General features: G+C 37.3%; 1 protein-coding gene across 2 annotated transcripts in view; it reads right to left on the reverse strand.

The window, feature by feature from the left end:
- Positions 1-13,712: 13,712 nt before the first annotated feature.
- LOC115970971 (SPX domain-containing membrane protein At4g22990-like) overlaps positions 13,713-15,615 on the reverse strand; it is a 13,457-nt gene continuing 11,554 nt past the window's right edge. For both annotated transcript variants that reach the window (XM_031090615.1, XM_031090614.1), the window contains exon 11: positions 13,713-14,123. In XM_031090615.1, the coding sequence (XP_030946475.1) occupies positions 13,885-14,123 (239 nt within the window). In that variant the 3' untranslated portion in view covers positions 13,713-13,884. The remainder of the gene's footprint in view (positions 14,124-15,615) is intronic.

Consider the following 15,615-nt stretch of genomic DNA (forward strand, 5'->3'; position numbering starts at 1 on the left):
AAGTTTCAACAATTGTCATTTCAGATCTCTAAATTTCAGTTTTGTCATTTCAGTCATTTAAGTTTCAAATTTTGTCAATTCAGTATTCCGTTACCATTTAGTTAACTGTTGCAGTTAACTAAGCCAAGCTCTTCTTTTTCTTTTTTTCTTTTTTAATTTATAATTTCGTAATTAAAAAAAAATTGTTTTAAAAAAGAAAAAAAAAATTAACCTGAAAATCAAAACAAAAAACCCCACCCCACCGATACCCTAGCCTCACCGATTTCTCAGAAACGCCCCTGCAAGTTCCAAAACTACAACAAACCAACGAAGTAAACAAGAGGCAAAACAAAACATCCATGTTCCATCCAAAAGAATCAAGCCATGGAAGGAGGGATCCCAACTAGCAACTTCTCATCCTTATAGCTGGTTATTGCAGACCCAAGTTGAAGAGTGGCTTACCTGGTTAGAGATAAGAGTACCAGGGATATATTGAAAGGATTCAACTTTATCAAACCACAATAGGACACAGGCAACAATGATGGCTACAACTTACAAGGGAAGCTGGATTCCAATCTATAATGTGAGGTTACCCAAACATCACCATTTTGACAAACTCCAATCAACTTCAGGAGAACTTGAAAGGAATGAAGAATATAGGCTGAAGCCCCACTCACTTTTTTGTCAAGATCTGTAGAAATGCATGTCTCTCGGAATTTCACTATTTCTCAAAAATTGGTAAGGCTAATTGATTTTCAGGTTAATTGTTTGTTTTTTTTTTTTTTAATAACAGTTTTTTTTTTTTAAATTATGAAAAAAAAAAAAAAAAACCCAAAATGGCGTCGTTTTGTCTTAGTTAAGGCAGCACTTAACTGAAGGGTAACGAAATACTGAATTGACAAAATTTGAAACTTAGATGACTGAAATGACAAAACTGAAACTTAAAGGACTAAAATGAAAAAGAGTGAAAGTTAGAGGGTCAGTTTTGCATTTTTACCTTGATTTTTTTATTTTTTCAAATAAGTCGTTTACCACTTAATTTTTTGCATAAATTTTAAATTTGAGGTCTGTTGTCCATTTGAGGTTTCCAAATGGCCCAAAAATGAAAAACATGTTCAACTTTAGGGGCTTGTTTTTGTGAATGAAAATTTTTGTTTATATAATTATTTGGAATTATCATAATATTAATGATTTAATGCAGACCAAATAACAGGAAAAATGTTTTTTGACTCATATTCTAAGGCACAATTGAACACGAAAACGAGCTAATTTTTTTTAAATGTTTTATAAAAATGAGTTATCTTAAACCATTCCAACTTAAAATCTTAATTATAATGCCATCATTTATTTTTTCACTAGTAAAAAGAATTTTATCACCAGTATTCTTCTTCTTCTTCAATTATTTATCAAAACGTCTAATCAAGGAATCCAAATCTTCACCAATAAAAACTTACTACATGTTCACATAATTAATTAAATACAACTATTATTAATTTATTATTATTATTTTGTTTTTGATAGAATTGACTTACTATTTTTATTTTAACTACTAAATAAAATAAAATAAAACAAAACCCAAACATCTCCTACCATCACCCATGCGGGCACCGTCAGCCGCAACCCTTGGCTTCTCCGGTCACGGAAACCACCATCACCCGATCTACACCACACCGGACATCCAAGCCGTCATTGCCCCTCACCAACCACCATCAATCCACCAAAAACACCAACAGATCTAGAATCATTATCATTCAAAGCAAGACTTGCCTTTCTCAAATCCAAATCTTTTAGATCTCTTTATCTTTGTTTGTTTTTTGTCTCCAATATCAATGATTCTTCATTTAAATCCAACACATGTATCAGAATCCATAACAAAATGCCAAAACTGTAACAGAGAGAGAGAGTTTAATTTTTTTTTTTTTTAAAAAAAAAAGTCAATAATGATAATATTTAATTAATTAGGTGAAAATGTGACAAGTTTTTATTGGTGGAATATAGAGTAGAACAAGATAAGAGAGACAGAGCATTTGGACTCCTAATCAAGTTATCAACCTAATTGGTATCATATCACCACACACATTAGTGCGATAGTCATTCCACAAGTATAAGCGCTTGTGAGGTGTGAGTGGTAAGGGAGTTTTACACACATATACAATTCGATTAGGTTAGAGTAAAATTTCCATTTTGTATAAAAAAAAAATTAAAAAAACCTAATTGGTATCATCAAAGTCATTAATATTAAGAGGGATTGTCAACCTTGAGGCCCCTGTGTGATTATCTTCTCAACTACCCAATGTTCACTAAGTTTTCATCAATTCTTGCATTTCTAGGTACCATGAGGGATTAAATAGCATGAGATTACGGCTTCTCTATCTCCCTCATTTATTCCTAAATTTAATTTTCTAGTTTTTCTAGCTACCACATTGAGAATGCACTTTCTTACCACCTTTGTCGGCTATTAAATGGTCTTTGGAATTGAACTCGTTATTCAGTTTTGGAAGCTTTAATTTCAAACTAAAAATTCAGTTTTCAAATGCAATTTGTTTTTGAGTTTTTAAAGATGCACGTTAGTTCAATTCAAGCTCCTTGAAACATTAATCCCTCATATTTTATACATTATTTTAAACTACAAAAATTTGAATTTTAACAATTGATTGATAACCTGGCTATTAATATTTGATCACCTCGAAATTTTGCAAGCATGAAGAATATACAAAGATAATGTAATCTAACGGTAGATTTATCAATATTTGCATCTAATTAAAAAATATTGAGTAGTGTAAAATTGCTTAGAGTTACACAAGGTATAACTTGAACTCAACTCTTTCTACCTATATATATCCGTTAGGTTGAGATAGACATGAGTGATTTGTACTAGTTAGCTAATCTATATAAATTTTTTTGGTGGTTCTGATTGGAACATAATAGAATTGATTACTTCGTTATGTAGTTTTTGAAAGATTAGAAAGATTACCATAATTTTTTATGAAAATATTGTCTGCTTTTTTGTCCTATTGTTGTAGCCTAGAAAAGTCTATGAATAGCTACATATAGTGATCTGTATATTCAATAAATTGATATACACAATTTTTTTCACAAATGTTGATTGGTGTGATATAATTGGAGCATAACAAAAGTGGTGGTAGTGGTACACTTGTGAAAACTTTTTATTTGCTAGAAACTCAAGTGATAACTTTTTTTTTTTTTGGAGTTAAATAGAAAGTAGAAAAAGGAGAAGTGAAATTCGAACCACAAACATGAGGCATCATAAAAGATATCATTATTAATCAACTATCACTTGAACCCCAGCTCCAATCACAACTTACATACATAAAAGATAGTAAAAAAGATTGTGACAATATTGATCTCACTAGCATTGTTCTTATATACCTTAGGAGAGAGGACATCAAAGAGTACTAATCTAGAGAAATTCCTACCACGAGCAGCGCTTCATTGTAGCTTCCATGGTAGATGATGATGATGATGATGGCAACGATTTTAATGAGTGAGAAGATGATATCTTATGCAATGAATATATTATTATCATTGTCACATGCATGTAGGGAATACGTGTGACTCTCACATATAAGTGGTGTGGCATAACTTGCATCACCAGCTATTGACTTTCGTATGATTTTTTATTTTAATTTAAGGGAGGGGATGAAGAAATGGGATATGGGATTTATTCATGAGATGCCTTGGCCAACCATGGGCTGGTACAATACATCTGTGATGTTCTGGGCTTCAAATAACTTGTTACTTGTGTAAGAGCCCATTTTATTCAAAATTTGTAGCTGTGGGCTCCCTTGGGCCCCAGCTGAAAGGATTTTGTCTCTTGATGGGTCTCTGGATAACACTTCATGGGCCCCAGGAATTGATTTTCTAACTTTATTCATAAATTGATTGTAATCAACACTGAGAGGGATGGTGTCTTGTGTGGTCTACATCTGAAACTATACATGCCCAAATTGGTGGACTACATCCGAAAAATTATTAAACAATAAATTTTCTGTCGTCAGATTCCAACCCGCACCCCCCCTCCCCCAAATATTTCAAGGCATCTTATAAAATTAATAAAGTATACTAAATAAGAAAGGAAAAATAGTTATATGAGTTTTAGCTAACTCAATTGATAAATTTTTTCATCCTTGAATTAAGAACTTGGGTTCATATCCTACCCACACAAAATAAAAATCTATCAATTAATGTTTTAATTTGATGATAAAGAGCAATAATGCAAATAACACAAATTTCAAATTATATCATATATATATATATATATATATAAGAAGTTTTAAAACATCCAAATCCAATGAAATAAATACTATTATGTAAGTAAATACAATTAAGACAGATTTTTTTTTTTTTTGCCTTCAGCTAAACCTTAAAACCCCCCAAAAAAAGCCCAAATCCTATATCATTATATATAACCTTAATACCTAAATCCATTTACCCTAAACTCTAAATGCCAAATCCAAAAGTCCCATACGTACCATTCTCTAATTAAATACAACTCAACTATATAATTTCTATTTGTTATAAATTTTAAATAGTTTTGCCTAGATATTATGCTTGAGAATTCAACCGGAAAAAAAGAAAAAGAAAAAAGACAATGGCCCAATTCTTGGCCTGGAAGTATGCATTTAAGATATTTAGGCCTAATTTGATACACCCACTCAAAGACATGTTTTTAGTTTTTAAATAATATTACACGTATTTTCACACATTTTTTCACTCACAGGTATTTTTCCACATATTTTCAAATAGCAAAACACATATTTTTAAGTGCATGTACCAAACACTCCTTATTTTTTATTACTTCTCTTGCGATCTTCTCTAGTTAGTCTATTTTGTGAAAAAGAAAAAAAGAAAAAGGACTATATTAAGGTTTTATATCAAACCAACCGAGTATGAAAATATTACTCTCTCAATGTTTAGACTTTAGATACATTCACTAATATTTTCTTACTCTCATTCTGGACTTTTAATTCTTGAATTCAAAATCCATATACTAATATTCCTCCTAAAAAATTCCTTATATTATTTTTTTAGATTTTTAGATTTTGAAAGAGACATGAGTTTTTTTTTTTTTTTTTTTGGGTATCTCAAACGGAAATCAGAACACAAAGTTCTGGCTTTCAAGGTTTGGGCTTAAAAATCATTTTAGATACTTTACAAGACACCGATGGTTGCTTTTAAAACTCGGTTTTGATCTTAATTTTTTTTTTTTTTTTTTTTTTTTTTCCCTTCCTGCAAGGCTTTGAATCTGAGCTCCTAAAAATCTTGTTTAGTCAAAACTTTTCTATTCAACAACAGAAAACTAGCCTTTACAAATACCACTGAAAATTATATTACTTTTTTTGCATTTAACATAAAAAGTTCCAAAGGCAGGACTTTTAAATCTTGAATTCAAAATCCATATACTAATATTCCTCTTAAAAAAAATCCTTATATTATTTATTTATATTTTTAGATTTTGAAAGAGACATGAAATTTTTTTTATTTATTTTTTGTCTCAAACGGAAATCAGAACACCGTTTTGACTTTCAAGGTTTGGGCTTAAAAATCATTTTAGATACTTTTCAAGACACCGATAGTTGCTTTTAAAACTCGGTTTTGATCTTAAATTTATTTATTTATTTTCTGCAAGGCTTTGAATCTGAGCTACTAAAGATCTTGTTTAGTCAAAACTTTTCTATTCAACTACAGAAAACTAGCCTTTACAAATACCACTGAAAATTATCTTACTTTTTTTGCATTTAACATAAAAAGTTCCAAAGGCAAGACTTTTAAATCTTGAATTCAAAATCCATATTGTAGGGATATGAAGCCTAGGAGCTCATTATTTATGTATATAATAGGCCTAAGGCCCAAGCTGAGGATTGGAAGGCGTCCGAAGAGGGTAAACATTGTTAAAAGAGCTTATGTTAGCAAATAAAGAAGTCGGTTTTGATCATAACGGCCTAAGGGGTTGTGCTGAGGATGAATGCTTCCTCGGCTAACCAAGGCCGAGGTCCATAAGGGTGATCTGCTTCGGCTATTCGGGGGAATGTCCCAGGAACATTCTGTTGATACAGATAAGCACTACGGAAACACAGGACAGGGAGGAGTCCTAAAATATCTAAGGAGAAATCTGCTACCACCGCATTGAATGCTCTACAGCTAACATTTTGGCTGCATTAATGTGGATAAAACCCCTGAACAGTGTTGCATTAGCTACCCCAACGCATAGAAGGACTGAGAGGGTATCCGATGGGACAAGCACTCAAGTGGTGACTTGGATGATCAACAAGTGAAGGGCCAAGATCACCTAAGGAGAACTATATAATAGAAGAGACCCTCCATGGAGAGGGGATCGAGAAATCAAAAGAGAAACACTGTAGCAATCAGAAACCAACTTTGTAATCAAACTTGTGAGAAATATATAGGAACTGACTTCCTCGAACTGTGCCGATGACGACTTTCTTTAGATTAATTCAATCTACTTTCCTGTTCTTGTCAATGAAGCCCACTTTATTCATTGTCTAACTCATTTTAACCTAGTTTTCCAACTTACTCTTTACAAATTCATTGTTTTGGGTTTTTTGGGGTTATGTCCATCCATTATCTAGGCTAGAGACTCAAATTTGGTCCTTACACATATACTAATATTCCTCTTTGAAAAAAAAAAAAATCCTTATATTATTTATTTATATTTTTAGGTTTTGAAAGAGACATGAATTTTTATTTATTTATTTATTTATTTTTGTCTCAAATGGAAATCAAAACACAAAGTTCTGACTTTCAAGGTTTGGGCTTAAAAATCATTTTAGATACTTTTCAAGACACCGATGGTTGCTTTTAAAACTCGATTTTGATCTTAAAAATCATGAGAAATTATGTCAAAATGGTTCTCAAAGTTGCCAAGAGTCAACGGTAGGAGCCTTTTTTTTACTCAAACTTAAAAATATAATGACTAAAATGACATTTCAAAAAAAGATGAACAACATTTTTAAAATAGGATAAGGTTTAACCACAAAATTTTACAATAGATATTTCGAAAATCTAAGAGTATGTTTGGTAATTGTTTTTTCCCTTTATTTTTTGTTTTCAAAAACAATTTTCTATTTTTGAAACTAAAAAACTTGCTTGGCAACCCACAATGGACAAGAAACAAAAATTATTCTCAAAACTCAATTTGTGAAGGAAACTGAAAACATGCAAAAGGTTGTTTTCAGTTTCTAATTTTCAAAAGTCAATAAAAATACACATATAATTTAATGAATCTGTCTCATTTAATAAGTTAGCATTAAAGTTCAAATCCTAGTAACAACATTGTGGGGCCCAAACGATTTATGGGTCAGGCCCATCTACCCGGGGAGAATCCAAAGGCCCAAGCCAAGGAGGGCTATGGCCCAAGCTCGACAAGATAGCCTATGGATACCGCCGGGGAGAACCCGAAGGCCCAAGCCAAGGAGGGCTATGACCCAAGCTCGACAAGATAGCCTTTGGATACCGCCGAGGGCAGTTCAGTCCTCGGCAGACCCAAAGTCCCCCCTGAAAGAGGGGTAAAAACGGTATAGGACTGAAACTTAGAAGAAAGATCTAAAATATCCAGGGAAAGTTGCCCTTACTGCCATTCAATGCTCTGAACCTGACAGAGCCGCATTCTTTGGCTTTTACAACCACCCCCAACGACTTTGAGTATGGGCTGATGGGACAAGTATCAATCTTGGAAAGGTTGACCCTATACGTGGACGAAGGACAATGAACGCAGGCAAATATAAAAGGAAAAATAAGTAACCTAAAGAGGAGGCTGGGAAAAATGGCCAAAAACCAGAGTCTCCCAGCCCACCTCCAGGAGAAAGACTCCATGGGTGAAGATAACCTAGACACGCACGAATACCACGAAAAACCCACCGCCTGGTGACTAAGACCTAGCCTTCTAAACCCACGCTCTACAAATGATATTGTTTTGGGCCTTTTTTACGTGCGAACCCCACACCGCTACGGTTCATTACGAATCGTGTCCTTACAATTGGCGCTGTCTGTGGGGAAGGCTTGTGTGTTGGTATAGGAGGTGGGTCGATAGAGTTTCTTTGTTATTTCTAACCGTTGGTTATAGAGTTCTAGTACAAAGTTCTGCTAGGGGCTACGTTTCTTGACTAGGGGCTTGGCTGAGGAGCTAACTCCCTTAAAGTCAAGGTCCCCCGTAAAAAGCAAACTAGGCACTTGGTAGCGTTAGTCGTATGGATAAACTCTAGGGGCTTGGCTGAGGAGCTAACTCCCCTAAAGCCAAGATCCCACACGAAGAGAAAACTAGGTTTTGGACAGAACCAAGGCATTGCATAGTCCTCGAACTCAAGCCTATGGGAAAACCAACTACCTGGATGAGGAAAACTAGGTTTTGGACAGCACCAAGGCATTGCATGGTCCTCGGACTCAAGCCTATGGGAAAACCAACTACTTGGATGTGGAAAACTAGGTTTTGGACAGAACCAAGGCATTGCATGGTCCTCGGACTCAAGCCTATGGGAAAACCAACTACCTGGATGTGGAAAACTAGGTTTTGGACAAAACCAAGGCATTGCATGGTCCTCGGACTCAAGCCTATGGGAAAACCAACTACCTGGATGAGGAAAACTAGGTTTTGGACAAAACCAAGGCATTGCATGGTCCTCGGACTCAAGCCTATGTGAAAACCAACTACCTGGATGTGGAAAACTAGGTTTTGGATAGAACCAATGCATTGCATAGTCCTCGGACTCAAGCCTATGGGAAAACCAACTACTTGGATGAGGAAAACTAGGTTTTGGACAGCACCAAGGCATTGCATAGTCCTCGGACTCAAGCCTATGGGAAAACCAACTATCTGGATGTGGAAAACTAGGTTTTGGACAGAATCAAGGCATTGCATGGTCCTCGGACTCAAGCCTATGGGAAAACCAACTACCTGGATGTGGAAAACTAGGTTTTGGACAGAACCAAGGCATTGCATGGTCCTCGACTCAAGCCTATGGACTATGTGGAAAACTAGGTTTTGACAGGCATTGCATAGTCCTCGGACTCAAGCCTATGGGAAAACCAACTACCTGGATGAGGAAACTAGGTTTTGGACAGCACTAAGGCATTGTATAGTCCTCGGACTCAAGCCTATGGGAAAACCAACTACCTGGATGTGGAAAACTAGGTTTTGGATAGAACCAAGGCATTGCATGGTCCTCGGACTCAAGCCTATTGGAAAACCAACTACCTGGATGTGGAAAACTAGGTTTTGGACAGAACCAAGGCCTTGCATGGTCCTCGGACCCAAGCCTATGGGGAAACCAACTATTTAAAAAAAAAACTATGGCACATAAACCTCAAAATCCACCCGAAGAGAACTCCTCGTTAACAGTTGGGTTAATCCCTTAATTGCATGGATTCCCCGGTCTACCTTCGGATCCCCAGTACCAAAGGGGTTGATGCGATACGGTGCAATATATTACCCAAAAGCACAATCAAGGTCCCTCGCTACTCGGCTACCCTCTCGAACGAATTATTTAGAGTTTATCGCTCTCGGACAGTGGTCTAGCATGCATCGCGCAGCACTCGGCGGTTATCCCGGTTAGTTCCAAGAGTTTAATTTATTGAGGATTACCCTTCTTATACTTGATAATATTTGTGAGTTTAAACCAGTAGGAATCTGTGTTAAGGCATTTTTCTGTCCGGAATATCATTAAGGGCAAGCTTACATTTAATATTCATGCACCAAATAGTTGTTGCAGAGAAGAAAAGTATGTATAAAGAAATAAACACATCTTTTATTAAGGCAAAGGAACAGTACAGTGTACAATGAAAAGCTGAAACAAGCTTACATTAAAGCTAACTACGTAAGTAAAGGAAAATACAAGAAAATGAAGATAAAGCCGAGGAGGTAGCACAGAGAAGAGGTTGGCTACTTCTTTGAGACCTTATTCATCCTTAATGCTTTTGCACGCCCATAACTCAGGCAGCAAAAGAACCTAACTTGAGCCTCACACTGCTGAAGGAAAAGTGCAGGGAGCCGGAAGTTGAGGAGCCTTCACCAAAAATTTGCCTGCAACAAGGCAGAGGCGCTGATGGCGGAGAATCTTTCTTCTGACACACCAAAATTCTGGCATGAACAGAACCTGCTTCGGATTTTGACTAAAAGGGGGGGAAACACCCTTTCCCCTCTGTCGAAACGGAATGTTCCCTTGAGTTTACGCCTCCTTTGCCCATACCTCACTACTTTGAGTCTCAGGAGGACACGGCGCCTCCGTGGCGGACAGAGTTCCTTTTCCCCAACCCCAGCCTCAAACATGATATACTAAGGGAGGAAACTGAAGGATTTGCGCGCAGGTAAGGCAACTTTCTCTCCTATTTATTTAAAAAGATAAGGTGGTGGCATTTAATTCACGTAGCGTCCCAAGGAACGCTACAGACAAAATGTCTCCGGCTCGATTTTCCACGCCATCTGCAACCATGAGATTAAAGGAGTCTCGTGAAGGCGCACCTCGAACACTGGGACGCCAAAAAGTACCGCGTGACCAAAGACTACGGAAATACCTCTTAATTTGTGGGCCCAGTAAACTCGCGGCCTAGGCCCGTTCTGCATAGGGGCCCAGGGACAGAACCAAGGCCTTGCATGGTCCTCGGACCCAAGCCTATGGGGAAACCAAGTACAAAAAGAAAAATTGCAAGTTTTGGACAGAACCAAGGCATTGCATGGTCCTCGGACCCAAGCCTATGGGGAAACCAAGTACAAAAAAGAAAAATTGCAAGTTTTGGACAGAACCAAGGCATTGCATGGTCCTCGGACTCAAGCCTATGGGGAAACCAAGTAAAAAAAAAAAAGAAAGAAAAATTACAAGTTTTATAACTGCTCGGATGGGAAGAGTCCCCGACTCAGATATTGTAAAATGTTAAGGCCAATAAAAGTGTTAGAATGATGATGGGGCATTCCACTATTCGGTAGCCTAAGGGGGCTGTTCATTTTTGCGGGTGATATGTCTTCGAATGATTACTTCCTACACCGCATAGAGCATCCAGTTCTAATCTCGGCATTATTTCGGGCAATTGCCGTTATTCATAGGTACGCATTGCTAGTTCAAGCAATTCTGTTAAAGTTGTGGTGACTTCTTTTTATTAGCAAGCATTTTGGCCTTAGTTGTCATCGATTCAAATGCTATATTATCGTGCTGAGCAGCGTTTGCAAATTTGTAAAAACATAGAGACAGAGCATGCGAAGTAAAATAACAACAATTTTTTATTAATATGAAAAAATTATTACAACGTACAAAGAAGGGCTCAAACAAGCCTATACAAAAGGTGAGCTGCCGAAGCAACACTAACATTCGCAGTACAGATAAGTAAACAGCCGGGTGTCTTTTAAACTCGTCTTCAAAGTCTCTCCAATTTCTGCCTCAGTATTGCTTATATCGAAAGAAGAACCTTCTTTGGAAAAAGATGAAGGAGAAGGAAGAAGAATTTGAAGGAGAAGGAAGAAGAAGATGGAGGAGATGAATGAAGAAGATGGAGGACATGAGTAAAGAAGGAGGAGAAGAAGAGAGAAGAGATGAAAAGAAAGAAAAAGGAGTAAAAGAGGGAGAAAGAAAAGCACCAGGATGGAACTGGTGCTGGGAAGACTAAGAAAGGGAGGCAAAAGGAGGCGCCAGTGAACGAAGAGAGGAAGAAGCAGGGGCACTTAGTCCCTGCCTCGATCCTGACTCCCAACACACTGGAGCCATATTAGGTATGCTCATGAGAGCGCGGTTGGTACTAATGATGGGTGTTCTCGACTCAGTCACGCCGAAAGTTTGACGTGACGAGTCCCTGCTTCGGATTTTGGCTGAAAGGAAGGTAAGACGAATCTTAAGCCTACGCCATCCTTGCCCTGACCGAGCCATTTCGAGCTTTATTAGAACATGACGCTTTGAGGAGGGGTGTGGTTTCTTCATCATTTGTTATGGTGAATGTATTGTGATTTAGTGTATAACTACTGGGTTAAGTAAACGCTTAGGGAGGCAAAGGGTTTCAAATCTCAGAAAAATAAAAGGGTCTCTGCACGAAAGTGATAGCCTCCTACTTGTCTTCTTATAGGAAGGGCAAAACGGAAAGTATTGAATTTGTTCAGGTTTCCAAAAGAATCTGAAAACGAAAAGGTGTCCGTTCCTTTTCTCCGCCTTGTCAGACGAACCGTCGAATGTAAATGAGTCTCGTAAAGGGAAGTCATTAAAAGCGTGTTTTGAATAATCAAACAACGAGAACGCGTCAGGAGTAAAATCAAAAAACGCCTCGTAGATCAGTATATTTCTTGGACAGACGGAAAACCGCTAGCATTAATGAAGGGCCGAGTTAAAGGAGCCATCATAAAAGCTCGGCATTACCAAAACCCCCTTTCCAACCAAGAGGTTGGACAGCTGGGTTTTGAGGGGCTATTGTGGGGCCCAAACGATTTATGGGCCATGCCCATCTACCCGGGGAGAATCCAAAGGCCCAAGCCAAGGAGGGCTATGGCCCAAGCTCGACAAGATAGCCTATGGATACCGCCGGGGAGAACCCGAAGGCCCAAGCCAAGGAGGGCTATGGCCCAAGCTCGACAAGATAGCCTTTGGATACCGCCGAGGGCAGTTCAGTCCTTGACAGACCCAAAGTCCCCCCTGAAAGAGGGGTAAAAACAGTATAGGACTGAAACTTGGAAGAAAGATCTAAAATATCCAGGGAAAGCTGCCCTTACTGCCATTCAATGCTCTGAACCTGACAGAGCCGCATTCTTTGGCTTTTACAACCACCCCCAACGACTTTGAGTATGGGCTGATGGGACAAGTATCAATCTTGAAAAGGTTGACCCTATACGTGGACGAAGGACAATGAACGCAGGCAAATATAAAAGGAAAAATAATTAACCTAAAGAGGAGGCTGGGAAAAATGGCCAAAAACCAGAGCCTCCCAGCCCACCTCCAGGAGAAAGACTTCATGGGTGAAGATAACCTAGACACGCACGAATACCACGAAAAACCCACCGCCTGGTGACTAAGGCCTAGCCTTCTAAACCCACGCTCTACAAATGATATTGTTTTGGGCCTTTTTACGTGCGAACCCCACATCGCTACGGTTCGTTACGAATCGTGTCCTTACAAACATATTTTAGTATTTTTTTATTTTTTTTCAAAAAACTATTTTTTTAATTTCAACCAACCAAACATGTTTTTTATTTCAAAAATACAAGAAAAATGTTTTTTTCTTTATATTCCTAAAAACAAGTTTTTGAAAAGAGAAAATAAAAACTGTTACCAAACATAACCTAACTGTTAGATTGCATGTTTTTTACGCTTTTAATATACATGTCAAATTTTGTGTTAATCAAATATTGTTTACCATATAATCTATAAGATTATATTTTATGCATAATTTTGAATTATAAAAAATTGCAATTTAAACAATTTATTGATGACATAACTATTGATCTTTCTAGAAATTTCTCAAGCATTGAGTATAAGAAGAAAATGTAATTTAATGATTGATTTGTCAAAATTCACCTCCAATAAAAAGATATTGAGTAAGGCTATAGTCTAAAGTTACAACCAATTTTGTAGCCAAATTTTTCCTTTTAAAATGAGACAAAGTTTGAAGAGTAAACGTGCAATTAAACTCAAAGGAAACACTCACAATTTTCCATAATTCAGCTCAAAGGTGTTTATAATTTCGTAGTTTAACCGCGTGCAAAGATAGGAATTCTCCAGACTTGCAACTTTCGGGGCCTCCATAGCAGAGGACTAGTCATTTATTAAAGTCCAAATTGTAGAAGAAATCAATGAGCTTGTTTTCTTTTAATATACAACAATAATGATACAAGAGATACAAAATAATGAAGAAATAGAGATTTAAGGGGACGGGCATTGCATTGAATCAAAAAGTTACTAATCAATAGAGAGAGTTGTAGGTAAAGCAGGTGGCAACAATTGAGGATATGCAAATGAAGAGTGAAGGAAGTAGGGTGATATTCAAGAGTCTACTCTGGCCCAAGTACCCCGCCAAGGTTATCGTGCCATCTGCAATCACTCGTGCAATTGTCCCAGCTTCTGTTGAAAGTAGTCCACCATTATAGGTTCCACGGGAAAGCCGGGATGACATGACCCGAGAGAGGAGTGCCAAGTTGATACCTGGACCAATGATTGAGGAAAATTAACACATTATTTTCAGGATCCTAAGAACTCGGCAACAAATTCAAATATTCATAGAGTATATTCTGGTACTTTAGCAAATCAATACAGGATTTTTAAAGTCTATACCAAACTGTTGTTGGGAATGCACCAAAAGTTTTGGAGCTGGTAAATGTACAAATTTTTTTATAATTATGAGGTACTGAGAAATGATACATTTACTAAACATGAGACAATAAGACATGATGCTTTTTTATCTTGAAAATGGAGAAAATTTAACTTTAAAGAATCACAATTGAAGAAGCCCCTGTCCAGGCTTGTATTAATCTATAAACTGAAAATATTTTAGGCTGAATTCATTCATGAAAGGTAGTGGAATATCATAAAACTAATGGATACTATTTATATTGTGCCAAAATCCAGATTCAATTAAGATGGTTTCATATCATGTTAATACCTTTAAGTTACATATAATTTGGTGTTTGTGGTTTGAGTTTTCTAAACTTATGGTTGGCAGATAATAAATATAGCATACCATTTACAGATAGATAAAGGCACCAAATTGGATGTCTGTAACTTAAAAGGTCGGCAACAATGTTAAATATAGAGACAACTGGTGGAGGGGGTGGTTGAAGTGGTTTTGGAGGATGTGGGGAGCGAGTAGATGGCGGTCGAGGAGGCTGGCATTGGTGACGTAGGACATTGGACATGGGAGTGGGTGGAGGCAACGTGGAGATTCATCATTGCCCACCTGTGAGCTGCCTTTCTCTAGCATAAGAAAGAAACCGATTGTTTCCCAGCCAAAGGGCAGCAGCAGCAGCAGAAATTTATTACTAACTAAAAGGAGGTCAGATGTGATCATTGTGGGGCAAAAGAAAGAAAAAAGAAAAAAGAAAAAATCGTTTCCCAGCCAAGGGGGTGAGCAGAAATTTTATTTCGAACCAAAAGAGTCCAGATGTGACCATTGTGGGTTCCCTTTTAAAAACAATCTTCACCATCATCCAATCTTCACCATCATTTTTAAAAAATATTTCAAACAATTTTAGCTAACAACAATCTTCACCATCATCCAGTGATTGTGGAACATGCTAGCATTTACAGATGCTCGCAATGGCTGGCTTCTTTGAAAAGGAGTCCACCATATATCCCTCACTGTGAACAATGAGAAAATGAGTGGGTTAGAGACAAAGGCTGCAGTGCTGCTCTGCCTGAGACAGAGTTGACCATGGTTGACTTTGACATAGGCATAGGAATGGGTTCCATACCCACAGACCATTGTGGACACAAGAATGCCAAGCAACTCACCGTGCTGCTGGTTGCTTGAGGTTAGGGTGAAATGTGTGGGTCACCTAGCTACAGTAGTGGTGGTTGGATGCTTCAATGTGAGAGAGAGAGAGAGAGAGAGAGAGAGAGAGAACAAAGTTTGAGGATGAAATTGACAATATCGAAACTTAAAAAAGCCAAAATGATAATAACCCTGCAATTTGGACTC

The sequence above is a fragment of the Quercus lobata genome, chromosome 12, assembly GCF_001633185.2.
Source record: "Quercus lobata isolate SW786 chromosome 12, ValleyOak3.0 Primary Assembly, whole genome shotgun sequence".
Classification (NCBI taxonomy): domain Eukaryota; kingdom Viridiplantae; phylum Streptophyta; class Magnoliopsida; order Fagales; family Fagaceae; genus Quercus; species Quercus lobata.